This window comes from Pituophis catenifer, unplaced genomic scaffold (assembly GCF_029215685.1).
Source record: "Pituophis catenifer annectens isolate HBS135680 unplaced genomic scaffold, rPitCat1.0.hap2 SCAF_1, whole genome shotgun sequence".
NCBI lineage: Eukaryota > Metazoa > Chordata > Lepidosauria > Squamata > Colubridae > Pituophis > Pituophis catenifer.
This window is the reverse complement of record NW_027256881.1, coordinates 181,008,880-181,035,575: the sequence shown is the minus strand read 5'-3', so window position 1 is coordinate 181,035,575 and position 26,696 is coordinate 181,008,880. Positions and strand designations below refer to the sequence as shown.

The window sequence follows — 26,696 nt, the reverse complement described above, 5'->3', positions numbered from 1 at the left end:
ACTACTACCATTGCTCTTTTCAGCCCCATGAGGGTTTATAAAAATTATGGCGGCAGCAACAGCATAGAGGAGTATAGGGATTTTGCACCCTGCTAGTTTATCCACATAGAAATCTGGATAAGGAACAACGTCTACTATTGAACTGAGATCCAAGTTAAAAAGAAGAGGGCAAATGTACATCTCTGTTCACCCCTTTCTGAATACTTACTGTGCCAGAGAGGAACCCTTGGGTATTGCATTCACTCTTAAGGTGGGGTTTTATTTCTGTATAGAGCAGTGGTTCTCAACCTGTGGGTCAGGACCCCTTTGGGGGTCGAATGACCCTTTCACAGGGGTCGCCTAAGACCATCGGAAAACACATATTTTCAATGGTTTTAGGAATAATTTTATGGTTGGGGGTCACCACAACATGAGGAACTGTATTAAAGGGTCGCAGCATTAGGAATGTTGAGAACCACTGGTATAGAGAGAGGAGGCACTTGTCAATAGTTGTATTTTTTATTTTTGCCATTCCTGGAAAGTGAATCAAAGGTATGTTTAAAATCTAGAAAGGCCATGAAGAGAGAAGAGTTCTTTTTATGAGTGTATTTTTGTACCAGATGGTAGAGTACCAAAATATGGTCTATTGTTGACTTTCCTTCTCTGAATCTTGCCTGCTCATCTTGGATTATTCCCTCTAAATCTCTATCCAGTCTTGGAACTTGTGATAGATGTTTAGCATGTAATTTGCTAACAACATTCAAAAGGCTTATAGCCTCATAATTGCATTGATCATACTTAGTACCCTTTTATAGATTGATACTATCTCATTTCTGCCTCTTCCATAGTTCTTTTGCTCCCATGTTCAGTAGCAACTATTACAGTCTGATTTCATTGCATTCATTGCTAGCTTCCATTCAACAGGGCAACCTGCATAACCTAAACACATGTGAAAAACACACATATAGCAAAAAGCAGGCTAGTTCCTTCCATACCAAATAAATTCCATTAATAGAAATTCCATTCCATGTGCAATAAATTCCATTAATAGAAAAGAATCATATGCTTATAGGAGCTAGAAATTCAAGCCAGTATTGCACATTTTTCTACTGAAGTAACCTGCACTGTATCAGTGACAAGGTGGAGCAGGTGTGTTTAGCCATTGGACACTGAATAAATTGAGATCATCTTATGGACCATTACTATAAAAGCTGAATGGTAGAGTGCTTAAAGACAATCCCAGCTAAATTTATTATGTAGCAATGGCATACTCATACCTGTTTATAGCCTGTCCTCATCAGCATAATGAAAAATGCAGGTTAGGATTGAGTATCCTGAGTCATCCTTATAGTACTGATTAATTAACCATGGCTGCATGGGATAAATAGTTACATTCATTATTAATGTTATAGCTGCTTTTCTACAAACAATATTTAAAGTGATCAACTGTACATGATTACATAGAGAACAATCCTCCATCTGAATGTTGTCCCTCACTTAGGATCATGCTGGCTAAGTAAATAAAGGGGTTGAAATACAACATCCATTTGGGGAAGGTGATTTAGAGTCCCTCCCAATTTTTTTTAAAAAAATATCATAATATGTGCACACTTATTTATAAAAAATGCTGCCTAATATTCATAATTATAGGTAGTCATTGTTTAGCAACCACAGTTGGGATTGGCAACTTGGTTGTTAAGCAGAGTGTAGCTAAATGAAACTGTAACTGTGCTTATGGTCGTTTTCCTTTCAGACCAGTTTGGAAATGTCATTGTTAAAGAAATGACTGGGTCTAATGGGTAAATAACAAAATGCCATTCTTGTGGTAAGATGATCAGTAAGGTAAACAATGCATGCAAGTGACTTGTGCATTCATCTGAATTCAAAGAAGGATCTGAAATGGACAGTGGTATATAAGTGACTCAACTAAAGCAGTTTAGCATATTTTGGGAAATCCCATTATATAACCATTCTTGTAAATTACACATCCATTTTTAATCTCGGTATGGTGTATGGTATGGTATACGGTACGATACGATACGATATGATATATGATAATAATTTTCTTTTAGATCTGTTCAGGCCTATGTAAGCCAGAAAAATTCTATCCCAAAGATCCAACCCAGGATTTCATCTTTCCTCCTGAACTAATGGTAGGAGATCAATCTTTGATCCAGCTTGTAAAGTTTTACAATCTTTTTACAAGATTTCCTGTATTGTAGCCTATTGACTTGAGATGCTATAGGTGGAACTCCCTGATATGGTACAGCATTTTTTTCAGATTCTGGCCCATTCTGCTGATTATAATTACCTCCTCTCAATTCAGTGCTTTTCTTTTCCTTTTTTATGGCATCTTTTTTGGCAACTACATTCCCTATGTTCCCAAATTTTGTTGTTTTAATCATTAATAACTACTAACATTTTATGGCTAGTCGCTAAAAGCAATTTTAAATATGTAAGACTTTCAATGCAGTATTTATCCCAATCTTTTTTCCTTTAACTATGAGCAGACCAGAAGGAGTTAGCAGATAAGACATTCAGAGCTGACTTCTTTGTTTAAAAAAATATGGGGAATATTTGTAACTGAGCAGCCACACAAATGCACATTGAAAATGATCAATTTTTATTTTTAAATCTCTGTCCCATCTGCAGAAGAGTAAGTGGCTTTTATCAACCTTTTAAAATAAAACATAGTCTAAAGCTGCAGTTTTAATGGAATGCAAACAGAAATTAAAAATGAGAGGTCCTTGGTATTCTCTGAGTTTTCTTGTTTTCTTGCAGATGTTTCATTATCCTAACTACCGTAGGTAACATCATCGGTGCTAATCTGACTAGCACCGATGATGTTACCTAGTTGAGGTAATGAAACATCTGGAAGCAAACAAGTTCAGAGGGCACCAAGGACTCCTCATTTCAATTTCAAGCCTGAGTTACAAATATTCTCCTTTATTAGACACTAAAAAGTTATTGGGCTAACATGGTGACCAAGCTGTCAATGCAAAGTAACAAATGTCCAAGATTGCACAGATATTATTTAAATCCCTTTTGAAAAGCAAACCTGAAATTCCCACACAAAGTGCCACTTGTTCTAAAACAGTTGCATGGGTAGCTTATGGCACATGATTCCCATGTTCATGAAAAAGAAATATGGCTCTCCTGCAGTAAGAACCATGAATGTGGATGAATACTACTAAGTTGAATTATACATATAGTTGGTCCTTCTGTGTCTATTAATCCATGCCCATCAATCAGCAACTTATTTGGATATGTCACAGCCATCAAAGAGACACAGAAGTAATATATGCTCTGGAGGAGATTCTGCTATGTATAAAAGGCCGCTAATTGAGTAACACTAAGTGTATGTATAGTCTCCATCAGTGTTGCTTTCCTCACAGAGAATGGCTGAAGAGAACAGGGGGAAAACTCTGGTTTTCAATGGGAAAAGGACAACATGGATTTCTCCCTCATCTCTAAAAGAACTTCTCCACCTGAAGGCTACCTACCCACAAGCACCTCTTGTTATAGGAAATACATGTGTAGGTAAGTAGATCGAGCCTCATATGTCACATGGTCAGACATGAGGAAATGTGACATGATGGAAGAAGCATAAAGCAAACTATTGAATGCATTCACTGAGAAGAAGTTGCTGAATACCCTTCCTTCCTGTACATGTATATGTGGATAGTATGGATATACTATTGCAGTAACAGAAAACAGAAGTTGTTGGTACATTGAGCTGGTCAGTGGTGATACAAAACATTACAAGCTACCTTTTAAAAGATAATTTACCAGGTATAGAATTAAATGGGCAGGAAAATTTATTATTTATTTATTTATTATTAGCTGTACCCAGCCACGCGTTGCTGTGGCCCAGTCTGGTGCTTCCGCTGGGCTAAAAGAGTGAGGCTGAAGTTCCAAACTCTCCACAAACATTTGGTGGGCGTGGCCAACTCGACATCACTCACTTTCATCGTCACATGACAGCCCCTGAGCCACGCCTACCCAGCTGGTGATTAGAGCAGAGAACCAGTTGCTAAAAAACAATGGGAACCACAAAATCCTCTCTCTCTGTCTACCCCTCTCTCTTTGTGTCTCTCTATGTCTCTCTCTCTCCCCTGTCTGTATCTCTCTATGTCTCTCTCTCTCTACCCCCTCTGTATCTCTCTATGTCTCTCTCTCTCTCCCCATCTGTATCTATGTGTCTCTCTCTCCCCCTCTCTCTGTATCTGTCTCTCTCTCTTCCACCCTCTCTCTCTGTATCTCTGTATGTGTGTGTGTGTGTGTGTGTGTGTGTGTGTGTGTGTGTGTGTCTCTCCCCCCCGTCCTTCTCTCTGTATTTCTGTATGTCTCTCTCTCTCCCTCTCTCTCTGTTTAACTCTGTCTCTGGCCCAGCCGCTTCTGCATCCCCCGCCATTGCCCTTACCTTTTCAGGCCAGCCTTCGCAGCTCTCTGCACCACAGGAGAAACTCGGGGGCCCCCTCCATCCTCCCTGCACAGATGTTCTCTGGGGGCTCGACGGGGAGATGCATAGCAGGGAAGGGAAGGGAAGGGAGGGAGGGAGGGGGTGCGGCAGGGGTTTGAGGCTGGTTTGGGGCTTCCCGCCCTAAGGAAGAAAACAGCAAAGCCAGGAGCTACACGCACCCCACTGGACCCCTGCTGCGCAGTTCTCCTCCCTCACCTGCCAAGGGCAGGGGAATGATTAAATACCCTGCTCTTCCAGGCAAAATGAAGGAGGGCCGGCCATGCTCCCTCCTGGCCGTTTCCGCCCCCCAAAAGCCTTCCCAGAGCTCTTTTTCTGCCAGAGGCCAAAATTTTCATGTAGGCTCCGTGAATTGCCAGAGCGCCCACCTGGGAATCAAAGGTGGTGCTGGTCAAAGGCGACCCCGAGGCTCCAGTTGCCTCCATCTCCCGCTCACCAACCTGATTCGCATAGCGCCGGTTAGCGGCTGGTCTTTCTGACCTCGGGGCCCATGGTAGCCCTGGGCCAGGCGCAATTTGGGCCAGGCGAGGGACAGAGGGTTCCCACTCAGTGGACCCAGGCAGCCTCGTTGCCAGGTGTTCTTTGGAGGGAGCTCCGAGAGCGGCTGGCGAGGGGGATGGGCAGCAGCGGCGGGCGAGGCTAGTTCGTGGGGCGGCCAGGGGAGGGGGAGGTCAGAGCCAGGCTCGGACAGGCTCTGCCCAGCCCTAGAAGCGCCGGCTGTGAGGGCTTCCTGGTGGGGAGCCGGCTGCCTACCTGCCGAGCCTGGTGGCAGGATATGGCCCTCTCTGCCTTCCAAATGCACAGTTTCTTGGAAGCAATATGGAGAGTCTAAATATAAGGAGCAGAAATCTGTTGAGCGTAATCAGGGCTGGGAGGCTGCCATGTTGGTTTTGCATCCAGCAGATGGCGCTGTTTTTCAATGTTTGTCAATGTCTTTCAATGTTTTCCAATGTTTTTCATATTTTTACCTGTCACAGGTGTGATATGTATATAATATAGGTATATAAAAACATGCCCATAGTCGAATCCAACGTTGTGTTAAAATTTGAAAGCAATCGGTGAAGAACTTTCGGAGATGTGCAGTTATGTACAAACGGACATTTACATTTTTATTTATATAGATTTGGACCTGTATGCCGCCCTATCTCCGAAAGGGCTCAGGGCGGCTCACAACAATAAAACACACAAAGTTCAATTTTTTAAAAAATACCCTATAAAACTATAAAAACCATTAAAATCCCCTCTAAAACCCCTTCAGTCCAAGCTGGCCAGGCGGAATAGCCATGTTTTAAGGCCACGGCAGAAAGAGCGAAGGTCAGGGGCCATCCGGAGCCCGAGGGCGAGCTGATTCCACAGGGTAGGTGCGCCGACAGAGAAGGCCCGCTTCCTAGGGGTCGCCATCTGACATTGTCTGGGCGACGGCACCCCAAGGAGGCCCTCCCTGTGGGAATGGAGAGCTGTCACTGGCCGCATGAAGTAACAGAAAGAGCTGTACCACAACACGGAACAAGGAGGGAATATAATTTGAATATGCTTTGTTTATAAAACCAACCCCAAACTCCCTGATGCAAAAAATGGGAATGCTGAGAAAGTTATGTTTTTTACTGTTTTTACAACAGAAAGATCAGTTTTTCTATTCTTTTTAATTGAAGGAGATCATTAAAAATGTGGTTCCCTTACTTTGCCAGAAAATAAATCAAAATGAAAGCAATCTATCTCAGGGTTCCACATAGATTGCATGGCCCTCCTCTAGCTGTCTAAAATCGCTCTGTGGGGATAGAAGTAGGCATGATGGTGGTTGTGTTTTCAAGCTCAGCAGTACAAAAGAACAGCCTGAATGGCTTCAGGTTTATTATGCTCTTACAACATACTTTTCTCTCAAAAGTTTATATGCCCATCATATATGTTACTTCTGGTTGTCCCCAGAACTCATTCCAGGTTCATCTGGCAGCTATTCTGCACAGTAAATTTGCATAGACTGCTTCTGCTGCCCAAAACTTGGTTTTGCCTTCTCTTTCTGGCCTCTGATTCTAATTTTTTTCCCCATTAGGACTTGACAGGAAACTTCTGGATGTTTATTATCCCCTTTTCCTCCATCCTGTAAGAGTTCCAGAACTGCATGTCACCAGCATTGAAGAGAATGGTACGTCTCTGTTGTGGGACATGTCCATTTTAAATAAGGGGCAAAAGTGATTGGAGATAGATGCAACAAAATATAATTTTCACAAGTAGTCCTCATTTAGTGACCATTATTGGAACTGGTAACTTGATCATTAAATAAGGTGGTCACTGAGTGAAACCATGACTATGCTTATGATATTACTTCAGCTTTTTTTAACTTTACAGATCTGCAAATGTTGAAAATGTGAGGATCAGTTATGTTACCTTTTCATCACCCTTGTAATTAGGAACGATTGTTAAATGTGGCAGTCTGTAAACAGTGTCTAGCATGCAAAACGGCAATAATCAGCGAGCTCCATGCCAAAGAACTGCAGAAGGTCTTTGAATAAAGAAAGGTTTAGAATGTACAGTTGGTTTTTGCTTAATGACTGTTCAGTCAGTGGCCTTTCAAAGTTATGGTGATGCTGAATGAATGGCCTGGTCTCCAGAGTTACAGCTGTTATAATTCTCCTGTAGTCACTTGATCAAAATTCTGGTGCTTAGTTGCCCACTTGCACTTATGACCACAGGGGGGTTTCAATTCCCCCACCTGCCTGTATTCCCCCATTTCCCATCCCTGCAAAGTGGCACTCCTTAGTGGTGGGGTACAGTGGTGGGTTCCTCCCGGTTCGGTCTGGTTTGGCCGAGCCGGTAGCGGTGACGATATGATGTCACCGAACTGGTTTTCCCCCTCCCACCCCCCCCACGTTATTCTTACCTTTTATTTGGTCCCACCCCCAATCTATTGCTGCCTCCTGAGTCCCAGCTGATGACTAGAGAGAAAAAAAACTGTTTAAACTCTTGCCGGGGGGCTTCAAAGGGCCGTCCTACAGCTGATCAGTGTTAAAAGCAAACAAATGAGTCGGATCGTAAGTGCGAGGACTGGTCGTAAGTGCGAGGACCTTCCAGAAATGACTCTGACCAGCTAGCCACGCCCACCTAGTCACATGACCTCCAAGCCACACCCACAAAATAAGCCATGCCCACACAACCGGTAGTAAAAAAATTTAGAACCCACCCCTGATGGGGTAGCACCTGCAGTACTGGATCTGAAGTAAAGACCTGGCTGGAGCCTTCTGCAGTTTCAGCTGGCTGCCATCATCCCCTGGCCATGACTTCTGCTGTAGTGTTCCTGGCACTGCCAAGGAGTGCTACCTGATGTCTCATCCCATGGTCAGCTACCACAGCACTGCAGCACAAAGCCCCATAAGCCCCTGATATTCTATGCGCTCCACTGGCCTGCTGCCCCCAGCTGACCTCTGCCTTCTTTTTCCTCTGCTGTGAACAAGGCATCCCCAGCCTGGCCCAATATGAGTAGTTGCATGCCTACATAAACATCATGTTATGTCATATTCGTTCTTTAGCAGAGTAGGCTTTACTTGTTATTCTGTTGTAAAGGCTGCATATCACATCACATCCAATGTAATGACGACACACAAATATGACTATTAGCTGAGATTGCAAATCTGCAAATTTGTCTGCCTGTCTACCTATTTATCTATCTATCATCTAGCTAGCTAGCTAGTTCAGTTGACACTATGCATTGTTGTTACTGTTATTGTTTCTAATCTTCCTAATAATTATGTTTTTTGAAAATTATTTGATTTCAGGCATACTAATAGGAGCAGCCATCCGCTTTGCCCAGTTGAGAGACTTCCTATTAAGCATTGTCTCAGAGTTCCCAACGGAGAAGACCAAGATTTACTGTACCCTCTTGAAGCAACTGAGGACTCTGGCTGGAGAACAGATCAGATGTCTTGCTGTGTGTTTTCTACGTGATTTTCATTCCCAATACGCATATCACTTCATCTCATTAGCTCCACATGTCTCCACAAACTATTCCCCAGCCTATCATCTCCAGAGAATATAAGAGCAGGATTCATCTATTTATAGTAACCTAGCATGGAGTCCTGCCTACCAGTCAAAAGGTGGCAGGCCAAATGTGAGAAGAGGAATATCTATGTAATATTTTTCTTCCAGAACGTATGGAGAAAAATCCATTAGCAGGAAAGTACCCATCCCCATATTCAATATACATGTTGTTCTGATACCTAGCTTAGAGATTTATAAGTCCACTTATTTGCCCCAGCCAAAAAACCCCAATCAAGCAGTTGAGATTCTAATGGTAATTTTTTTTTACAGGTCTTTTATTTTGTTAAAGAGTGATTCATTGATTGGTAAGCTATGCAAGCCAATTCAGTATTCATGAGGCAGAAGACTGTCATTATTCCTAACCTCAAATGATAAAATGTGCATTGTGACATCACAATATAATTTCTGTCCTTTTACACTTGCATTGCAACATTATATGGAAATATGTAAAGGGTGAATACTCCATTATCACCGTTTTCATAACGTGCCCACACCAGCCTCTCCTATAAAATTATCAATATACAATAGAATGTTACAAAGCATTTACTTAAATAAAAACAATGGGAAAAGTTACAATATGAATAAAAATAATCTAGACAGTAGAGATGAGGTATTTTTTTTATTGAACGTGCAGTAATTTTCAGCTATAATTTAGGAGACATTTACATAACAGATTCCTCTGAATTCAGTGGTTTGACTTCTGAATACAGATGTACAAGATTTTATTGCCAACATTTGAAAATTGCACAAGGCTAAAATTGCTGTTATTATTGAACAAGGTTATTTCACTAACTTGATACTCTATGAATAAAAAAGACCTCTACATCATTGTGTTTTAAATCTGTATAGAGATGTGGACAAGAAACAAATAAGCCTTATTCCTTAGTCTTTAGGAGGACACATTGTAAGCAGAGGATCCACCTGGGATTTGAATCCTGTCCTGGCAGTTGGGAAAGCTATTCTCTATCTGGCATCAGAAGGTATATAAAAGCATCCTGATATTTTATATTTATGTGGTGTGTGAACTAGACTGCCTAATCTTGTATACCCATCTGTGTTGAACCAATAGCCATACTAGCTGTGAATTCTGAAGTTCTAGTCCCAGCACAGTTAGAAGGCACCTGATATATGGGAAGGCTGGTATCAGGGGTGGGCTGCTGGGGGTTCACAGGGGTTTGGGAGAACCTCTAGCTAAGAGTCTGTGCAGTTCGGAGAACCCCCTCCTGGCTGGCCCCGCCCACCCCGCCCCACCCCTCCCAGGATGCAGATAAGTGCAGGGCGTGTACAGAAGCTTGGGGAGGGTGAAAAATGGGCCTACCGGAAGTTCAGGAAGGCCAGAAACGGGCCTGTTTCCAGCCTCCAGAGGGCCTCCGGAGCTGGGGAGGCCGTTTTCGACCTCCCAGAGGCTCAAGGAAAGCCTCCAGAGCCCAGGGAAGGCAAAAATGCCTCCCCCTGGTCGTGGTGCAAGAGGCCGACTAGGCCATACCCACCATGGCCACGCCCACCCAGCAATCAGGAAGAGAATTCCTTGCTAAAACTTTTGAAGCCCACCCCTGGCTGGTATATTTCCATAAGATTATGGGGAAATATTACAATTATAAATATTATAAGTGTTACTAGTGACCTCTTAACATTTTAAATGCTAGAAATAAAGTAAAGCATGCTTAATTGGTCTCAATCCTTCCCGGATGCTGCAAATAGCAGCAATTCCTAAAAGTGAAGAGGAAGGAAGGAAAGGAGAGGGGAGACTTTGCACTTAAGAAATGTACTTTACTTTTAAAACCTTGAAATCTTCTCTTTATGTCATCAGTTGATGTGATATTCTCTTCACTAGTAGGATAAAATGTAGGACAATGGCCAAACTGCAGAACTCATGGTTAAATAATAAACAAACAAATTTTGCCCCAAGAATCTCCATTCCTGCAGGCATATACAGTAGACTGAATCATAGAGAACTCTGGGTACAGAGTCAGTGGGAATCAGAGATCACGGCCAACAAATCTGGAAAGAATAGAATTATTCATTGCCAGCAGTCATACAAATGTCAAGAATTATTCAAAATAATAGAATAATCCATTGCCTACGTAATTGCTTCTCTGGGATGTCAGTATTTTTCATGTGGTCTGACAGAGCACTTTCTCTAAAAATTGTTACTTCCTCTATCAGATGGTACACGGGAGATTCCCCTAAATGATGAATTCCTTGAACGAATGCCTCAAGCAGACCTTTTGGAAAATGAAGTCATTGTTTCTGTTTTTATTCCATTCTCAAAGGAAGTAAGTCCATGCATTTTTCTCCACCTCTGATCATATAGCCTGCGGAAAGACTAGCATGCTCAGTGTTGAGAACTAACCAAGCATTGTGGTATACTTTGTCCAGCCCATATTGAGATTTTTATCTCTTTTTCTTTCCACTATACTAGCATACATAACCCAAATATTTTAGAAAACTGTTCCTCCGAGAGTACAAGTTGAAACTATACAAGGTTTGGACAGAGGGGAAATTCTGGAGGGATGGGGTGAGTTAAACTAATGCTATTCATGGGACTATAATATTAGTAGTTTGGTTCAATGTCTTGGTGACATTTTGTTGTTTAAAAGCATGAATAATGCTATATATCGATTGGCTCTGTTTCTTTCATAGACAGATGTTTTCAGGATAAGCATTTTTTTTTCACATGTGAACTGAAGAATGGAGAGCATTTTTGTATGTAGAGGAAACAGTCAGATTTCTCTTTCTTCCTTCTGCCAGAATGAATTTGTATCAGCCTTTCGACAGGCAGATCGTAAAAGAAATGCACTCTCGGTGACAAATTCTGCAATGAAAGTCCTTTTCCAATCAGGCACAGATGTCATTCAGGACCTAACTATTTTATATGGAGGCATTGATTGTACAACTGTGAGTGCAAGGAATTCCTGCCAGAAGCTCATTGGAAGGTATAAGTCAATGATACTATTTACTATTTATACAGATGACTCAGAGAACATAGGTTAATGAAATTATGATTAAGCACCATCTAATATCATGAAAAACAAAATGTTCCTTCTCTAGTGGGATGGGCCCTTGTTTTCTTCCTTCTAAACTCTCTACATGTTGCCCTAAGGCTGTGATGGCAAACCTATGGCATGCGTGCCACAGGTGGCACACAGAGCCATATTGGTGGGCACGCAAGCATTGCCCTAGCTCAGCTCTGGCATGTGCATGCCGGTCAGCTGATTTTCGGACCTTCCGGGCCCACCAGAAGGCTATTTTTGCCCTTCCCAGGCTCCTAGAAAGGCTCTGCAGGCTGGGGAGAGTGAAGAATGGGCCTTCCAGTCCACTGGAAGTCGGCAAACAGGCCATTTCCAGCCTCCAGAGGGCCTCCGGGGGGATGGGGAAGGCTGTTTTCGCCCTCCCCAGCCTCCAAGTAAATTTCTGGAGCCTGGGGAGGGCGAAAAAACTGGGCTACTGGGCCCACAGTGCCATCACGTGCCAAAAGCGGGGGGAGCGCAGGGGTGTCACGTGTGCCTGTGCGAGGGGAGCGGGGCGCACTGAATTATGGTTGTGGGCACGCATGGGTGCGATCCCCCCACGCTTCCCCACGCTTTTGGCACACGACGGCAAAAAGGTTAGCCATCGCTGCCCTAAGGCCCTCCTGAGGGTTCTTTAACTTTTTGCACAGATTTAAGAAGTTGCAGGAAGGGAATAAATTTGAACATCCAATAATTTCTGCAATGTTAGACAATACTGATTACAGGTAGTCCTCAACTTACAACATTCGTTTAGTGACTGTTCAAAATTACAGCAGCACTGAAAAAAGAGACTTATGATTGGTTTTAATACTTAAAATTTGCAGCATCCCCATGATCATATCATAAAAATTCAGGCACTTGATAACTGGCATGTATCACGTGGTTGCCATTTGTAACCTTCCCAACTGGCTTCTGACAATCAAAGTCAATGGGAGAAGCCAGATTCACTTAATAACTGCAGTGATTTGCTTAACAACTGTGGCAAATGGTTGTAAAATGGGGCACAACTCACATAACTGTCTTGCTTAGCAATGGAAATTTTGGGCTCAATCGTGGTTGTAAGTTGAGGACTACCTGTATAATGCATTGGTCTACAAGTTGTACTATAAATACTTCTTTTTTTTAAAAAAAAAAAGGAATTATTTCTGTTTCAAAATGTATTCTGAATATTTAGAAAAGTACTTCTTTAAAATGTTCTTGCTGAACTGAATTAAGAGAAATGAGAAATTCAACTTTTCTATGAATCTGCACTGCAAAGTGCATCTGTTTTCTTGTTCTTTAAATAGCCAAGTTTCTGGGAAAGTTTTTTTCAAAATGAATATTGACCTAAGAATCATAGCATTATACAGTATGTCATATAATTTAGTTCTCTGGGCTGCATCAACATCTTCTGCACTCAAAAAATAAATGTTAGATGTGTGAAATATTGTAATACCCCATAAAGATATATGGATGTTCCCCTCTCTCCTAAGGTCCAGGAAAGTTTTGAAAACCTGGTTTTGGCCCCAAGCCTGGGGCTTTGGTTTTTAATTTATTTAAGGTTGGGGGGGGGCAATAAATATAATAATAGTAATAGATTAGTAGAATAGAAAACAAATAATTGGAGAAGATGAATCTGAAAATCAAAATGGAAAGATTATGGCATAAAGCATCCATAGTGGCCCTACTGATTAATGGCATACTGGGTACCATACCAAAAATTATTGGACAGCACTTAGAAAATCTGTACATTAACAAAATTTCCATCTGTCAATTATAAAAAGCCACATTCCTTGGAGTCACATCAGCGGTGAAATCTATAATTTGTTACTACCGGTTCTGTGGGCGTGGTTTGGGGGGGGTGGTAATGTGACTGGGTGGGCATGGCCATTTTTTTTTTTACTTTTAAAACCATTTTTTCTACAACCTTTTCAGTGAAAAGGTTGTAAAAAAAATGCTTTCAAAAGGCTCTGACGATCCCAGCTGAGTTGCCTGATCAGCAGAACCCTCTGATGATCAGTCAATTCAGCTTGGATCGTCAGAGCTTGGATTGTCAGAGGCATTTAAAAGAAAAAAACTTTTTTTCTTTTAAATGGCTCTGACGATCCAAGCTGAATTGCTTGTTCGGCAGAGGGTTTTTTAAAAAAAGCCTCTGATTGATGATCGCGTGGCTCAGATGGGCATGGGGGGGGCAGGGATTTTTGCTACCAGTTCTCCAAACCACCCGCCTCCATTTTTACTGGATCCAGCGATCCTGTCTGAACCGGGAGCATTTCAACCCTGAGTCACATATATACTATACTGGTACATTAAAACAGGTTCTAAGTACTTTGGAAGAATTTTGATGTATATGAAGACCAATAGCAGAACTAGTAGCTGTAATTTCACATTGTTGTGTGTAATAATAATTCAAATAATTTAATCTGCCTATCCCAAGTCCTTGGGAAGGACATGCTAGGTGAATAAAAATTCCAAATCCAATCTAAACATTTGGCTGATGTTTCCTGTACATTTCTCTGATCTGTTCCAGAATACTCACTGACATAGTAACTAGACATTTCCATAGGAGAACAATGTCATATTACTAACCTTATGTATGCTAATAATTATCCCAAAATAAAAGCACAGAATTAGCTCTGCATTCTTGAAAAGTTTATTGTGTAAATCTTGAATTTGTCATTGCAATATTCAATAGTACCACTACAACTGTCAACAATGCTGTAAGCAGTGAAGTTATAGTGTGTGATTATACAGGTAGTCCTCAACTTATGAGCACAATTGAGCCCAAAATTTTTGTGGTTAAGTAAGACATTTGTTAAGTGGGTCTTGCCCCGTTTTACGACCTTTCTTGACTTAAGTTAAGTTAAGTTGCCTACAGTTGTTAAGTTAGTAACACAGTTGTTAAGTAAATCTGGCTTTCCCCTTGATTTTGCTTGTGAGAAGTTCGCAAAAGGTGATCACATGACCCTGGGACACTGCAACCGTCATAAATTGCCAAACATCTGAATTTTTATCACATGACCATGGGGATGCTGCAATGGTCATAAGTGTGAAAAATGGTCATAAGTCACTTTTTTCAGTGCAGTTGTAACTTTGAACGGTCATTAAACGAACTGCTGTAAGTCGAGGACTACCTGTATTTGGAGGGGCTTATCACTGCTCATCCAAATTTTTCCTTCTGTACTTTTCTCATCTAAGCATGCTTGATTTATGACATTTCCCTCCCAGAAATTGGAATGAAGAGATGCTGAATGAAGCTTGCAAGTTAATTCTTGAAGAAATCACACTCTCTCCCTCAGCACCTGGTGGAAAAGTAGAATACAGACGTACTATGCTTATCAGTTTCTTCTTCCGATTCTATCTGAAAGTACTACATGATTTAAAAAACATGGTAAATAATAGACTTTCTGTACACCCAAACAGTTTTTCCAGAGCTATTTGGTTGATAAAATTGTAGATTGCTGGTGGCCTGGAACTGGCTGCTCACATTTTCCTTTATGAGCAAACTCAGTAAAAGGTATGTGTTAGAACTGCCATCTCCTCCACCAGACTTTCTTGTTGTAATGTTAAAATCAGATAGGCCTGTCTACAGTAACTGTTAAAAAGTTTAGCTTCTTCTTCACAAAATAATCAATGTTTATCAAATAGCAAAATACATCAATAATTGGATAAAATTGCATTTTCTGTAGGGTAGGAAAGCAGTATCAGCAATTTGATGATATAGACACCCATAGTGGCTAAGAATAGAAATGCAACCAATAAAAATTTAACTTCATCAGTTAAATTTACACAGAAAACTTTAGGACTACAATGGGGACACAGAAAATTGTAACTCTACTGCCATCTAGTCGTTCTCTGAATTTGAACACTTCAGATATAATAATCCTAGGAAGCTTACATCAAGAACAGCTATGTAATTTAGACTTATGTCTCAACAGATGCTGTGCTTTCTGATAATAATTATTTATCATGCTTGCGCATATGCTGAATCAGGTTACTACACATGTAAACGCCATATTGTAGTTATGAGAATAAGGCCTTTGATTCCAGTTTTCCACTCTAAAACATATCCATATATAAAAAATTAATGTGTTAGGAAATCTTTTGCTAACAGGGTTAATTGAATAGAACTAGATTAGAATAAACAAAAAAATTGATGGATTCTTTTAGTTGTGTTAACTTTTTTAGCCAATGTAGCTTTTAGAGTCTTAACTGCCACTACTGTAATTTAAAATCATAATATTCTGCTATAATACATCAGGAAGCTCTTCTGATTTTGCACTATTGTCTGATTCTACGCTGATTGTGGTTAATTTGAACTTGGGATACAAGCTAATTTCACATCATACTTTATGGTATGCGGGGTTATGTCAACTCCTTCCAGTTTAGAATTTAAACTTTATTAATGGTAAATTTGTTGAATCTAAAATATAAATAGACACTTCCAATGTTCTTCCCACTCCTCTACCACAAATAAAAGACCCCTTTGTGAAGTTAGAAGAGATAAAGTAAATTGATTCTTATAATGCTAAATGATTGTTAATGTTACAATGAATATAACAGTACTCTTTTGACTTTGGATTTCCGTCTAGCAAAATCAGTTTTGAAATATTGGTATAATATATTAAATGAATTCCTAACTTCCTACAGTTTCCAGACAACTATCCTAATTTACCAAAGGAACACATGAGTGCTTTAGGTGAATTCTGTGATACACCATCGAAGGGCATACAAGTATACCAGGTCAGTGAAGTCAGTTTTAAAGAGAGTTATGTGTAGATAAAAAAAATATGTTTTTCTAAATAGTCAGAAATATCTCAATCAGCTAATAGAAATGATTCTACAAAAATGGGAAGGGGCATTTGTTGCTTGGCTAATTACCCACCTAGTTCTTGAAGGTGGTTATTTTGCTCTTGCTCTAGAAATCTGGACTTTCTGCTATTACTGGAAATATTTTCCAAGTTATGTACATAATAGGCAATATACTGTATGATGTAGGTGCCCAATGAGGTCCTTGAAAATGACAATGGTCCTTCCAACACGCACATTGATGCCTATCAAATTATCTGTTTTACTTAGTTTTATTTTTAAAAATATTTCTGTTTTCAAAAAATGAGTGGGATGTGAAAATATTGCAAAATGAAGTGTAGTCCCAGTTGTATTCTACATTTGCAACAATGCTTCTCAGGCCCACATAAATCCCAGAGGCATTCTTAGAAAAGAAAATGGGATGAAGCTACAGCCCAGTGGTTGTAGGTTCTGATATATGTGGGTATTGTGACTGACCATGTTTGAACCATTTTGTGACAATCCACCTACGTTCTCACTAGTTTATGTGTGATTATTGGTTCACAAAGATAAGGAACTCTAAAGTAAGTAGAAATGTAACCTTTTACTCAGGAAAAAAATAGAAAGGGGTTTATAAATGCCATTTTTCAATAGTTTCAGTGACTTCCTATTATGTGACAGGATGTAGATCCTCAACAACTTCCTCAAGACCCTGTGGGACGTCCCATCAAGCATGAGTCTGGTATTAAGCATGCCACTGGTGAAGCTGTCTATGTTGATGATATGGCACCGGCAGAGGGGCAACTGTACATGGCAGTGGTAACCAGCACACGGGCCCATGCCAAAATTCTGTAAGTAACATGAAAGAAGAGGCATGAGAAATGTGTACTGGGGGCCATATTTCCACAGGTTCAGAACACACTTTAAATCTGTTTAAAAAATTTAAGTTCATCTGTGGCCAGGGTCAAGAGTGAAGGTTATAAATAAAAAGTAAATGAAAAGAGGATCCAATTCTTTAAAATAAGAGTAGAATACAATTTGCAGGCACTGGATTTTCTTGTTATATCCCTCTCACAAGAAATGCATTCTTAATTTTTACAGGTTTCCTTGTTTTTTCTCTACTTCCAATGTTTATTTATTTTATTTCATAATTAGTTTTACAAAATGGTACACAAAAAGAAAAAGGGTGAATTAAAAAAAATACAAGAAACAATAAAAAACAAAACAGAAAAAAAAGAATTGTTACAAAATTTCTAAACATTGCATATTTGAAGTTTTAAACAGTACATGGGTGTCTCATTTTAAAAAAATAAATCATGTAAAATAAAATCTCTGATACAATCTATGCCACACACATTGATTAATTTTTTTGTTAGTATATCAAAATGTGAGGGTGAGTTTGGAGTTTCTGAATTCTATTACCACCTCAGGCACAAAGCCAGCTGGGTGACTTTGGGCTAGTTGCTATCTCTTAGCTCTAGGAAGAAGGCATTTTTATGACTTCTTCCCTTTGAACAATAGGCTCAGTCTGAATTAGGCCACTGTTTCTTTATAGTTAACTGGGTAAAATCAGAAACTGAAGCCCGAAGACAATTTGTAGACTGTCTGGTGTAGTTTTAAATTGCCTGGAATGAGTATGCATTTTTGTCATTGATGTTTACTTTAGGTCAGAAAACAAGTACTGTATGTCCTGTACATTAGAGAGTTTGTCTAACCAATTCCTTGAACTGAGCTAAATGGGACGTGTTTCTTCTTTTTTCCAGAGCCATTGATATATCAGAAGCCTTGAAAGAACCAGGTGTGGTTGATGTAGTAACAGCTCGAGACATTCCAGGGAAAAATGGTGATGGCAAAGAGGATGTGTTTGCAGACAATGAAGTAATTTTTGTTTTGATATTTTATTTCCATGTAATAGTCAAGCTTTATGCACAACTTTTGCCAATATGAGTTAGTATAGGAGTTTCTGCTTGTTCTAGGGTTTCTTTACCCAAGATACATATTTGCAATTACAGGTAGTCCTTGGATTACAACCACAATTGAGCTCAAAATTTCTATTATAAAGCAAGGCAATTCTTAAGTGAGTATTGTCCCATTTTACAATCTCTTTGCCACCTTTTTTAAGCGAACCACTGCAGTTGCTAAGTGAATAATGCAGCAAATCTGGCTTCCTCGATTGACTTTGCTTGTCAGGACCCAGCTGAGAAGATTAGAAATGATAATCACATGATCCCAGCACAGTGCAACTGTCATAGATACATGCCAGTTGCCAAGGGTCTGAATTTTGATCACATGACCTTGGAAATGCTACAACAGTTGCAAGTGTGAAAACTAGTGATATGTCACTTTTTAAAGTGGTGTTATTACTTCGAATGGTCACTAAATAAATGATTGTAAGTAGAGGACTACCTGTATCCTGCTTGCTCAATCTTTTAGAATAATGGAAATTATTGATTTTGGTGAAATAAACTAACACGGAAAAATTTAGTGACTATCAAAATATAATCTACAAGTGCTTCATCGACTACAAGAAAGTCTTCTACTGTGTTGATCATGGGAAGCTATGGAGCATGGGTGAAATCTAAATTTTTTTGCTACCGGTTCTGTGGGTGTGGCTTGGTATGGTGTGGCTTGGTGATCATGTGACTGGGTGGGCGTGACCAATTTGAAGTCATTCACATAACTCATCATTAGAGCCAGGAGCTCCATATTCTGACACAGAACAGCAGCACATTCTGTCTTTCACAGAATGTCACAGAAGCCAGGAACTGCACAAAAGCACATTCTGCCTTTCTGAAGCCCCCAACGCTTTGAGTTTCCCTCTGGCTTGACTGCCCAAGCGAAGCCCGGAGCCTTCTCTTGCCCTGCTCTTCATCCCAAAGGGCCGTGCATCCCCTCCCCCACCAATCCTCCATATAAACCGCCCACCCCGTTTCTGCAAAGGCAGAGCCTCCCCCTTGCAGGTCAATCCAAAGAGGGGAGGAGGATGCTGCTGAAAAAGCTGCCTTCCACTGGGCCTCCTCCTGCAGCCAAACGTGCCCAGCCTTACTTGCCCTTTCCTCAAATGGGCTGTGCATGGGGTGCTTGGAGAGAGAGTGAATATGACAGCTTTCCAACGTGTGTGTGTGTGTGTGTGTGTGTGTGTGTGTATGTGTAGGAAGGAGGGAGCGATCTGAAGCCGAGGCACCCAAACTTCTGGCAGCGGCTTCTGAGCACCCAGCTCCACCTGACCTCCCTAAGTCTCGCCGTTCTCCTCGCCCCCACCCCCACCCCACTCAAGCAGCGGCTCCCCTGCTCAGACCCAACAAGCTATGCATCCATGGTGCCTTCACCAGCATCCCGAGAGAAGCAGAGAACATCATCGCTTGCAAGCAGACAAGCAGAGGTAGCAAGCGTACGCCATGCTATGGGAAAAATGAGAGGTCCTGTTGTCCCGCAGAGCCTGCCGCTGCTTGAGTGGGGTGAGGGGTGGGCAAGGAGAATGGCAAGACTCAGGGAGTAAGTCAGGTGAGCTGGCTGACTCAGGGCTGCTCAGAAGCCGCCCCCACCACTCCCAGAAGTTTGGGTGCCTCGGCTTCAGATCGCTCCCTCCCTCCCTTCCTCCCTCCCTCACACAAACACACACACACACAAAAACAGAGGTTGGAGAGCTCTCTTGCTCGCTCGCTCTCCAAGTGCCCCATGGAAAGGACAAGCACGGCTGGGCGCATTTGGCTGCAGAAGGAGGCGCAGCACAATGGGGTTGTTTTGTTCACCACGGTGGTACTTCAGGAGGGCAGGCGGACATCTGCGGCTGACAACTATAATGAATATGTCCACTTGCCCTCCCGAAGCACGACCGCGGCGAACAAAACAACCCCATTGTATGAATTCATAGCTTGTCGGGGCTGAGCAGGGAAGCTGCTGCTTGAGTAGGGGGGGGGGCAGTAAGCTGCTGGTTCCTTACACGCAGCCCTGCCATGCTTGCCTGCCTTCCATATGGACTTCTGCTTGCCTGCCTTCACAAGCTGGCCACCAGGACGCCAGGAAGGCAGCATGGAAGGCAGGCAAACATGGCAGGACTGCAGGCCGTGGACCGGTTTGGGGGCGTCGCTAGCCAGCCATTGCTCCCGGTTCGGCAAACTAGCCTCAATCTCTGCTACCTACTTGCCCGAGCCGGTCCAAACTGGTCACCCCTGCTATGGAGAGCCCTACAGGACCTGAGGCTACCAGCACATCTGATCAACTTGCTGAAATCACAAATCAGGAAGCCACTTCGCAAATACCCCATGGAGACTCCAAGTGGTTTAAGATAGAGAAAAGAATGACAAGGTTGCATTTTTTCCCCTTTCTTATTGAATCTGTATGTTGGAATGATCATGAGGAAGCTAGATCTCGAAGAATCAAAAATCGGGGTAAATAATGGAGGAAGAAACATCAACAATCTGCAATATGCTGACAATACAAGTCTCCTATAAAAAAAACAAAGAAAGTCTGGAACATCTGATCAAGAAGATCAAAGAAGAAAGTGAGAATTTTGATCTCTTCCTGAACATCAAAAAGACCACAGCCAAGACTGGAAATGTCAAAATGAAAATTGATGGTGAAGAGATCGAATGCATGAAAAAATTCAATTTCCGAGGGTCGCAGTTCGCTCAAAGTGGTGAACGCAGCCCAGAAAAAAAATGTTGGATTGCAACGGGTCCCGTAGCAATGATGAACATGAGCCGAATATGGAAGAGCGAGGACATCAGCCTGGCAACCAAAAGTAGGTTAGTCGACTCTATTGTATTTCCCATAGGTACCTGTAGCAAGGCAGGAAGAAAATTGACTTGTTTGAGTTGTGGTGCTGGAGAAGGCATCTGCATATTCCTTAGACAGCAAAGGTGACCAACAAGCAAGTTCTGAAGCACATAAAGCCATGTCACTGGAAGGAAAAAACACAAAACCATGTCTCACTTATTTTGACTGTGTTATGTGGGGGAATTTACTGGAGAAAGCAATTATGTTGGGAAGAGTTAGCAGTAAAAGGAAGCTAGGCTGCCAAAGAACATGATGGCTGGACACCATCAAAGATAATGTCAGCCAGAGCATACAAAAACTCAAAGAAGCTGTGGAAGATTGGAAGATGTGGACAGACCTGGCGTACAGAATTGCCAAGACTCGGACATAACTGAATAGATAACATCATCATCACCACCAAACTAACAAATCAAGCAAGGAGAAATAACTATAGATTTGAGCACACCCCACCATAGGAACAGTCAGGTTTCCACACAACTCTTCAGGGGAAGATTAGAGGTGCACAAGATCTATGGAAAGGGAAGAGAAAAATCTGTTCTACCCACCCGGAAACTTTGTTTTAAAAAAGATAAATAACCTTACAACAAGTTTATAGAGATAAATCAAATCATGTTTGTTATGTCCTTATAAGGGCATCCGCCCTGATTGGCTGCCAGCCATCGGGCGGGAGATTTGAATCCCTGTCTAGGGGCGGTGCGTCTGCCGGGAGCGAATATAAGGAGAGCTCCGGCAGCGCGCCAGCAGTCTTCTTTTACTTGTTACTATGTAAATAAAGTTGTTACATGTATCGAGCTGGTCACGTCTTCTGTTCCTGCGCCTGATCTAACACTGGCGACGAAGGACTAGAGAAGAGAACCTGAGAAAGACTCACGGCACGATCGCCCAAAGAGCTGAAGTCACTTCACCACAGCGACTTCCAGAATGGCTACCCCGCAAGCCCCGATGACCGCGCTGAACCCGTTCGACCCATCCCGGGAGAAGTGGAGGTCATACATGGTCCGATTCCGGCAGTTCCTGCGAGGCAATGGATACCAGAACCTCGATGATGAGAGGAAAAGAGCCCTCTTCCTGGCTCATTGCGGATCGGACGTCCTAGAGATGGCGATGGACCTCGTGGCACCTAGGGACATCGAGGAGATGTCCTGGAACGACCTGCAGGACGTCTTACAGGAGCACTATGCACCTACAGGCACCCCCATCGCAAACAGGTTCACCTTCCAGCAAAGAAACCAGCGGGAAGGTGAATCCATCAAAGAATTCGTGGCAGCGCTCCGCCAACTCGCTGCCAACTGTGAGTTCGACAATGTGGACAATGCCATCCGGGACCGCATTGTTTTTGGAATGCGAGATGTGGGGCTGCAAAAGAAATTCCTCAGCAGGAAGAGGATTCCGCTTAAAGATGTCCTCGACGAGGCAACAGCAGCGGAGACGTCCGAACAAGCAGCCGCTGCAATGGTAAAAGCAAGAGGGATCCATAAGATCCACAAGTCGGGCCCAACCTCATCAGACGAAGCAACCACTCAATCCGAGTCTGATGAGGAAATGGCCGTCCACAAGGTGTCCCGCCCTCCCAGGCGGGAAACACCACAGCATGGCGACCGTGGAGAGCGATGCGGCAGCTGCAGAGGCGACCACCCCAGAGCCACCTGCAGATGGAGGGACGCGACCTGCCGCCGATGCCTGAAGAGGGGCCACATCGCCGAGGCCTGCAGAGCCACAGACCCAGCCCCGGAGCCGCCCAGACCGCGATTCCGGGAAAATCGCAAAGATAACCAGAGGACATCCAAACGGTCCTCAAACCAGTCCCGGCGCGGGGAGGAGGAATATCCCCGAAACAGAACGGTGCACCAGACCACCACCATTGCTCACACAAGCGACGAGGGGACCACCAAGTTCCACGTGACGCTGCTAGCAGAGGGGTCTCCGTGCAAGATGGAGGTAGACTCCGGATCCGCCTTCTCCATCATGGACTGGCAGCACCTACAACAGCTGAAACCGGCATACAAAAGAACCCAGCTGAAAGCCCCGAAAGACAAACTTGTGGACTTTAACGGAAACCCCATTGAAATCCTAGGCAGAGCAACCATCCATGTGAAGTACAACGACTTCGATGGAAAGCTACCCATCACCATTGTGCAGCACAGCCGACCGAACCTGTTGGGCGTGGAGTGGTTCAAGCCTCTAGGACTTTCACTTCAGGGCATCCACGAGATCCGCAGGGACGAACTCGACTCCATCATCGAAGAGTTCAAAGAAGTCTTCGATGGTAAGCTGGGGAAATTTGTGGGGAGGCCAATCTCTTTTAATCTGGACAAAGGAATCACCCCAATCAGGCTCAAGCCCCGCCGAGTTCCATTTGCCCTGCGGCCTAAAGTAGATGAACAGCTGGATAAGCTGATCGCCCAGGGCGTACTGGAACCGATCGATCATGCCTCATGGGAGACCCCCATTGTGACCCCACTGAAGCATGATGGGTCTGTGCGCATCTGTGCTGACTACCGTTGTACCATCAACAAGGCGTTGGCACAGAGCGCATACCCAGTCCCAGTGGTGCAACACCTGCTGCATTCCCTGGGATCTGGATCAATTTTCGCGAAACTGGACCTGGCCCAGGCTTACCAGCAACTGCCAGTGGATGACAAAACGGCGGAGGCCCAAACGATTGTCACGCACAGAGGGGCATTTAAATGTAACCGCCTCCAATTTGGAGTCAGCGCTGCCCCTGGCATCTTCCAATCCATGATGGAACGCCTTCTCCAAGGCGTTCCAGGGGTGGTGCCTTACTTCAATGATGTGCTCATCTCCGGTGACTCGAGACCCCAACTCCTTGAAAGGCTCAGGCTTGTCCTGCAGCGGTTCAAGGACAAGGGTTTGAGGGTCAGGCGGGACAAGTGCATCATAGGAGTACAGGAAGTCGAGTTCCTGGGCTTCCTCATTGATAGCACAGGCATACACCCCACCAAATCAAAAGTGGAAGCAATCCATGAAGCTCCAAGCCCAAAAAACAAAACGGAGCTTCAGGCTTTCCTTGGGTTGCTCAACTTCTACGCCATTTTCTTAAAACAGAAAGCCACAGTTGCTGAGCCACTCCACCGCCTGCTGGGGAAATCGGCTTCCTGGAAGTGGGGCCAGGAAGAGGAAGCAGCATTCCGGGCCATCAAGGGACTATTGACGTCCAAAAGCGTCCTCATCCAATACAGCGAGACGCTCCCCATCAGACTGACCTGCGACGCGTCGCCCTACGGGGTGGGGGCAGTCCTCAGCCACGACCTGCCCAATGGCTCGGAAGCCCCAATCGCGTACTTCTCAAAGACAATGTCCGGCGCAGAACGGAACTATAGCCAGCTGGACAAAGAAGCCCTGGCCATCGTGGCTGGAGTGAAGCGCTTCCACGAATACCTCTACGGAAGACGTTTCACCATAGTCACAGACCACAAGCCTCTTCTGGGACTCCTCGCAGGCGACCAACCAACCCCGACCTTCATGTCCCCAAGAATGACGAGATGGGCCATCTTCCTAGCTGGCTACTCCTATAGGCTCGTGCACCAGCCAGGCACAGCCATAGGGAACGCTGACGCCCTCAGCAGATGCCCGTCGAAGAAGCCGGTCGAGGACCCAGCCCCCACGCTCCACCTACTTCACATTGATGACGACGCCAGCTGCCCGGTGTCATCCGCAGATGTGGCCGTCCACACCCAAAAGGACCCCACACTCCGCCAAGTGAAGTCCTGGATCCTCAGAGGGTGGCCAGCGGAAAAGCCAGAGGAAAGGTTCAGCCCGTTCGCCAGGAAACAGGAGGAGCTGTCCACCATCAAAGGCTGTCTGCTATGGGGAGACAGGGTGCTGATTCCAAGCACTCTGCAACGGCGGACGCTAGAAACCTTACACAAGGGGCATCCGGGCATCGTCCGCATGAAGGCCCTGGCACGGAGTTATGTCTGGTGGCCCTCCATGGACAGAGACATTGAACAATGGGTCTCCAGATGTGACCCGTGCCAAGAAGTTCGCCCAGCGCCGCCGCAATCCGAAGTCGCGAAGTGGGAGACCCCCAGCAACCCCTGGTCGAGGATCCACATTGACTTCGCGGGTCCGATGCAAGGGCGACACCTCCTCATCGTGGTAGATGCCTTCTCCAAATGGCTCGAGGTGGTGCCCATGGCATCTACCACAACAGACGCGACGATCCGAGCCCTGCGCCGCCTGTTTGCCACACATGGTCTACCGGATGTGCTGGTCTCAGACAACGGCCCCCAGCTCACATCCCTGGCCATGGAGTCCTTCCTGGCAGGACTGGGCATCCGCCACGCCCTGTCCGCCCCCTACAGGCCGGCCGGAAACGGACAAGCCGAACGCATGGTCCGACTGACCAAAGAGGCCCTCACCAAGATGGGCCCGGGGGACTGGCAAGAGCGCATAGACAATTTCCTCCTCACACAGCACATCACGCCACACGCCACCACCCACAAGAGCCCGGCCGAACTGTTGATGGGCAGAAGGTTGAGGTCACCCTTGGACCGGCTGCACCCCCAATACAGCCCGGAAGTGACCGCAACCGCCAGCCGCCCGCTCCGCGCCTTCAGCAAAGGAGATTCAATCTTCGCGCTGAATTTCAGCGGCTCCCCTAAGTGGCTGAAGGGGAAAGTTGCCAGCACAACCGGGCCCAAATCCTACATCGTTGAGTTGGAAGATGGACAGTTCACGAGACGCCACATCGACCAACTCCGAAAAAGGTGGGGGGGGCACATGAAAACCAGCCTGACGAGGGAGGCCTACAACACCCCGACGAGGTAGGCCTCCAACACCCCGGCGAGGTTGGCCTACCACACCCAGACCAGGTAGGCCTACAACACCCCGACGAGGTAGGCCTACAACACCCTGACGAGGTAGGCCTACCACACCCCTGTGAGGCAGAGCAGCACCACCCCGACAAGGTTGGCCCAGCCCACTACCAAATGCTGTCACACCGGCAGCCCAGCGAGGTAGACCGGGGCCAACCGCACGGGGGATGGCAACACCAACCCAGCCAGGTGGGCACCGGGCACGGCAAGGCCAGGGACCACCAACCCAGCCCGCAGGTAGACCGGGACCTGCCCAGAGGAGGAGCAGCGCACCCCACCAGTTACAGCAGCCTATGCCAGCCCAGCCAGGGAGACTGCAGTTCCAGGCGAGTAGACCGGGACCCAGCCAAGAGGGGCACCCCACGACCCACGGGCGAGGGTGGCACACGAATCACCGACGTGGGGGACCCCCGCCCATCACAGAAGACAGCCAACAAACGACACCCCGACCCGGATGACCCCAGGCACCACCCGACGGTAGACCAGGGACTAGGGGGAAGGGAGAGCCGACAACAACCCGGCCAGGTAGACCTGCACCACCCCGGCACGGGAGACCTCCGCCGCCCCGCAGAGGTAGTGCCGCAACAACAGCCCGACCAGGTCGACCACCACCGACCAGACGGGGTAGACCAACGCCAGCCCGACCAAGCAGACCAACGCCACCCCTGCGAGGTCGGACAACGCAACACGGGCCAGCACCACCCGCAGCCGGCGGGCCGGTCCAGAGGGCACCAAACAGAACCACCACCCACCCGGCACCAGGCCGAACCGCAACCGAACCGCAGCGCCTGGGAGACCAGGGAGGAGCAA

The 26,696-nt window shown here is 44.7% G+C and overlaps 1 protein-coding gene across 2 annotated transcripts in view; it reads left to right on the top strand.

Annotated features, from left to right (window-relative positions):
• The window catches only part of AOX1 (aldehyde oxidase 1), an 89,525-nt gene that overhangs the window by 9,958 nt on the left and 52,871 nt on the right, over positions 1 to 26,696 (top strand). For both annotated transcript variants that reach the window (XM_070933274.1, XM_070933273.1), the window contains exons 8-18: positions 2,052 to 2,132; positions 3,375 to 3,519; positions 6,510 to 6,602; positions 8,230 to 8,381; positions 9,378 to 9,471; positions 10,658 to 10,767; positions 11,243 to 11,427; positions 14,710 to 14,872; positions 16,132 to 16,224; positions 16,951 to 17,120; positions 18,033 to 18,147. In XM_070933274.1, the coding sequence (XP_070789375.1) occupies positions 2,052 to 2,132; positions 3,375 to 3,519; positions 6,510 to 6,602; positions 8,230 to 8,381; positions 9,378 to 9,471; positions 10,658 to 10,767; positions 11,243 to 11,427; positions 14,710 to 14,872; positions 16,132 to 16,224; positions 16,951 to 17,120; positions 18,033 to 18,147 (1,401 nt within the window). The remainder of the gene's footprint in view (positions 1 to 2,051; positions 2,133 to 3,374; positions 3,520 to 6,509; positions 6,603 to 8,229; positions 8,382 to 9,377; positions 9,472 to 10,657; positions 10,768 to 11,242; positions 11,428 to 14,709; positions 14,873 to 16,131; positions 16,225 to 16,950; positions 17,121 to 18,032; positions 18,148 to 26,696) is intronic.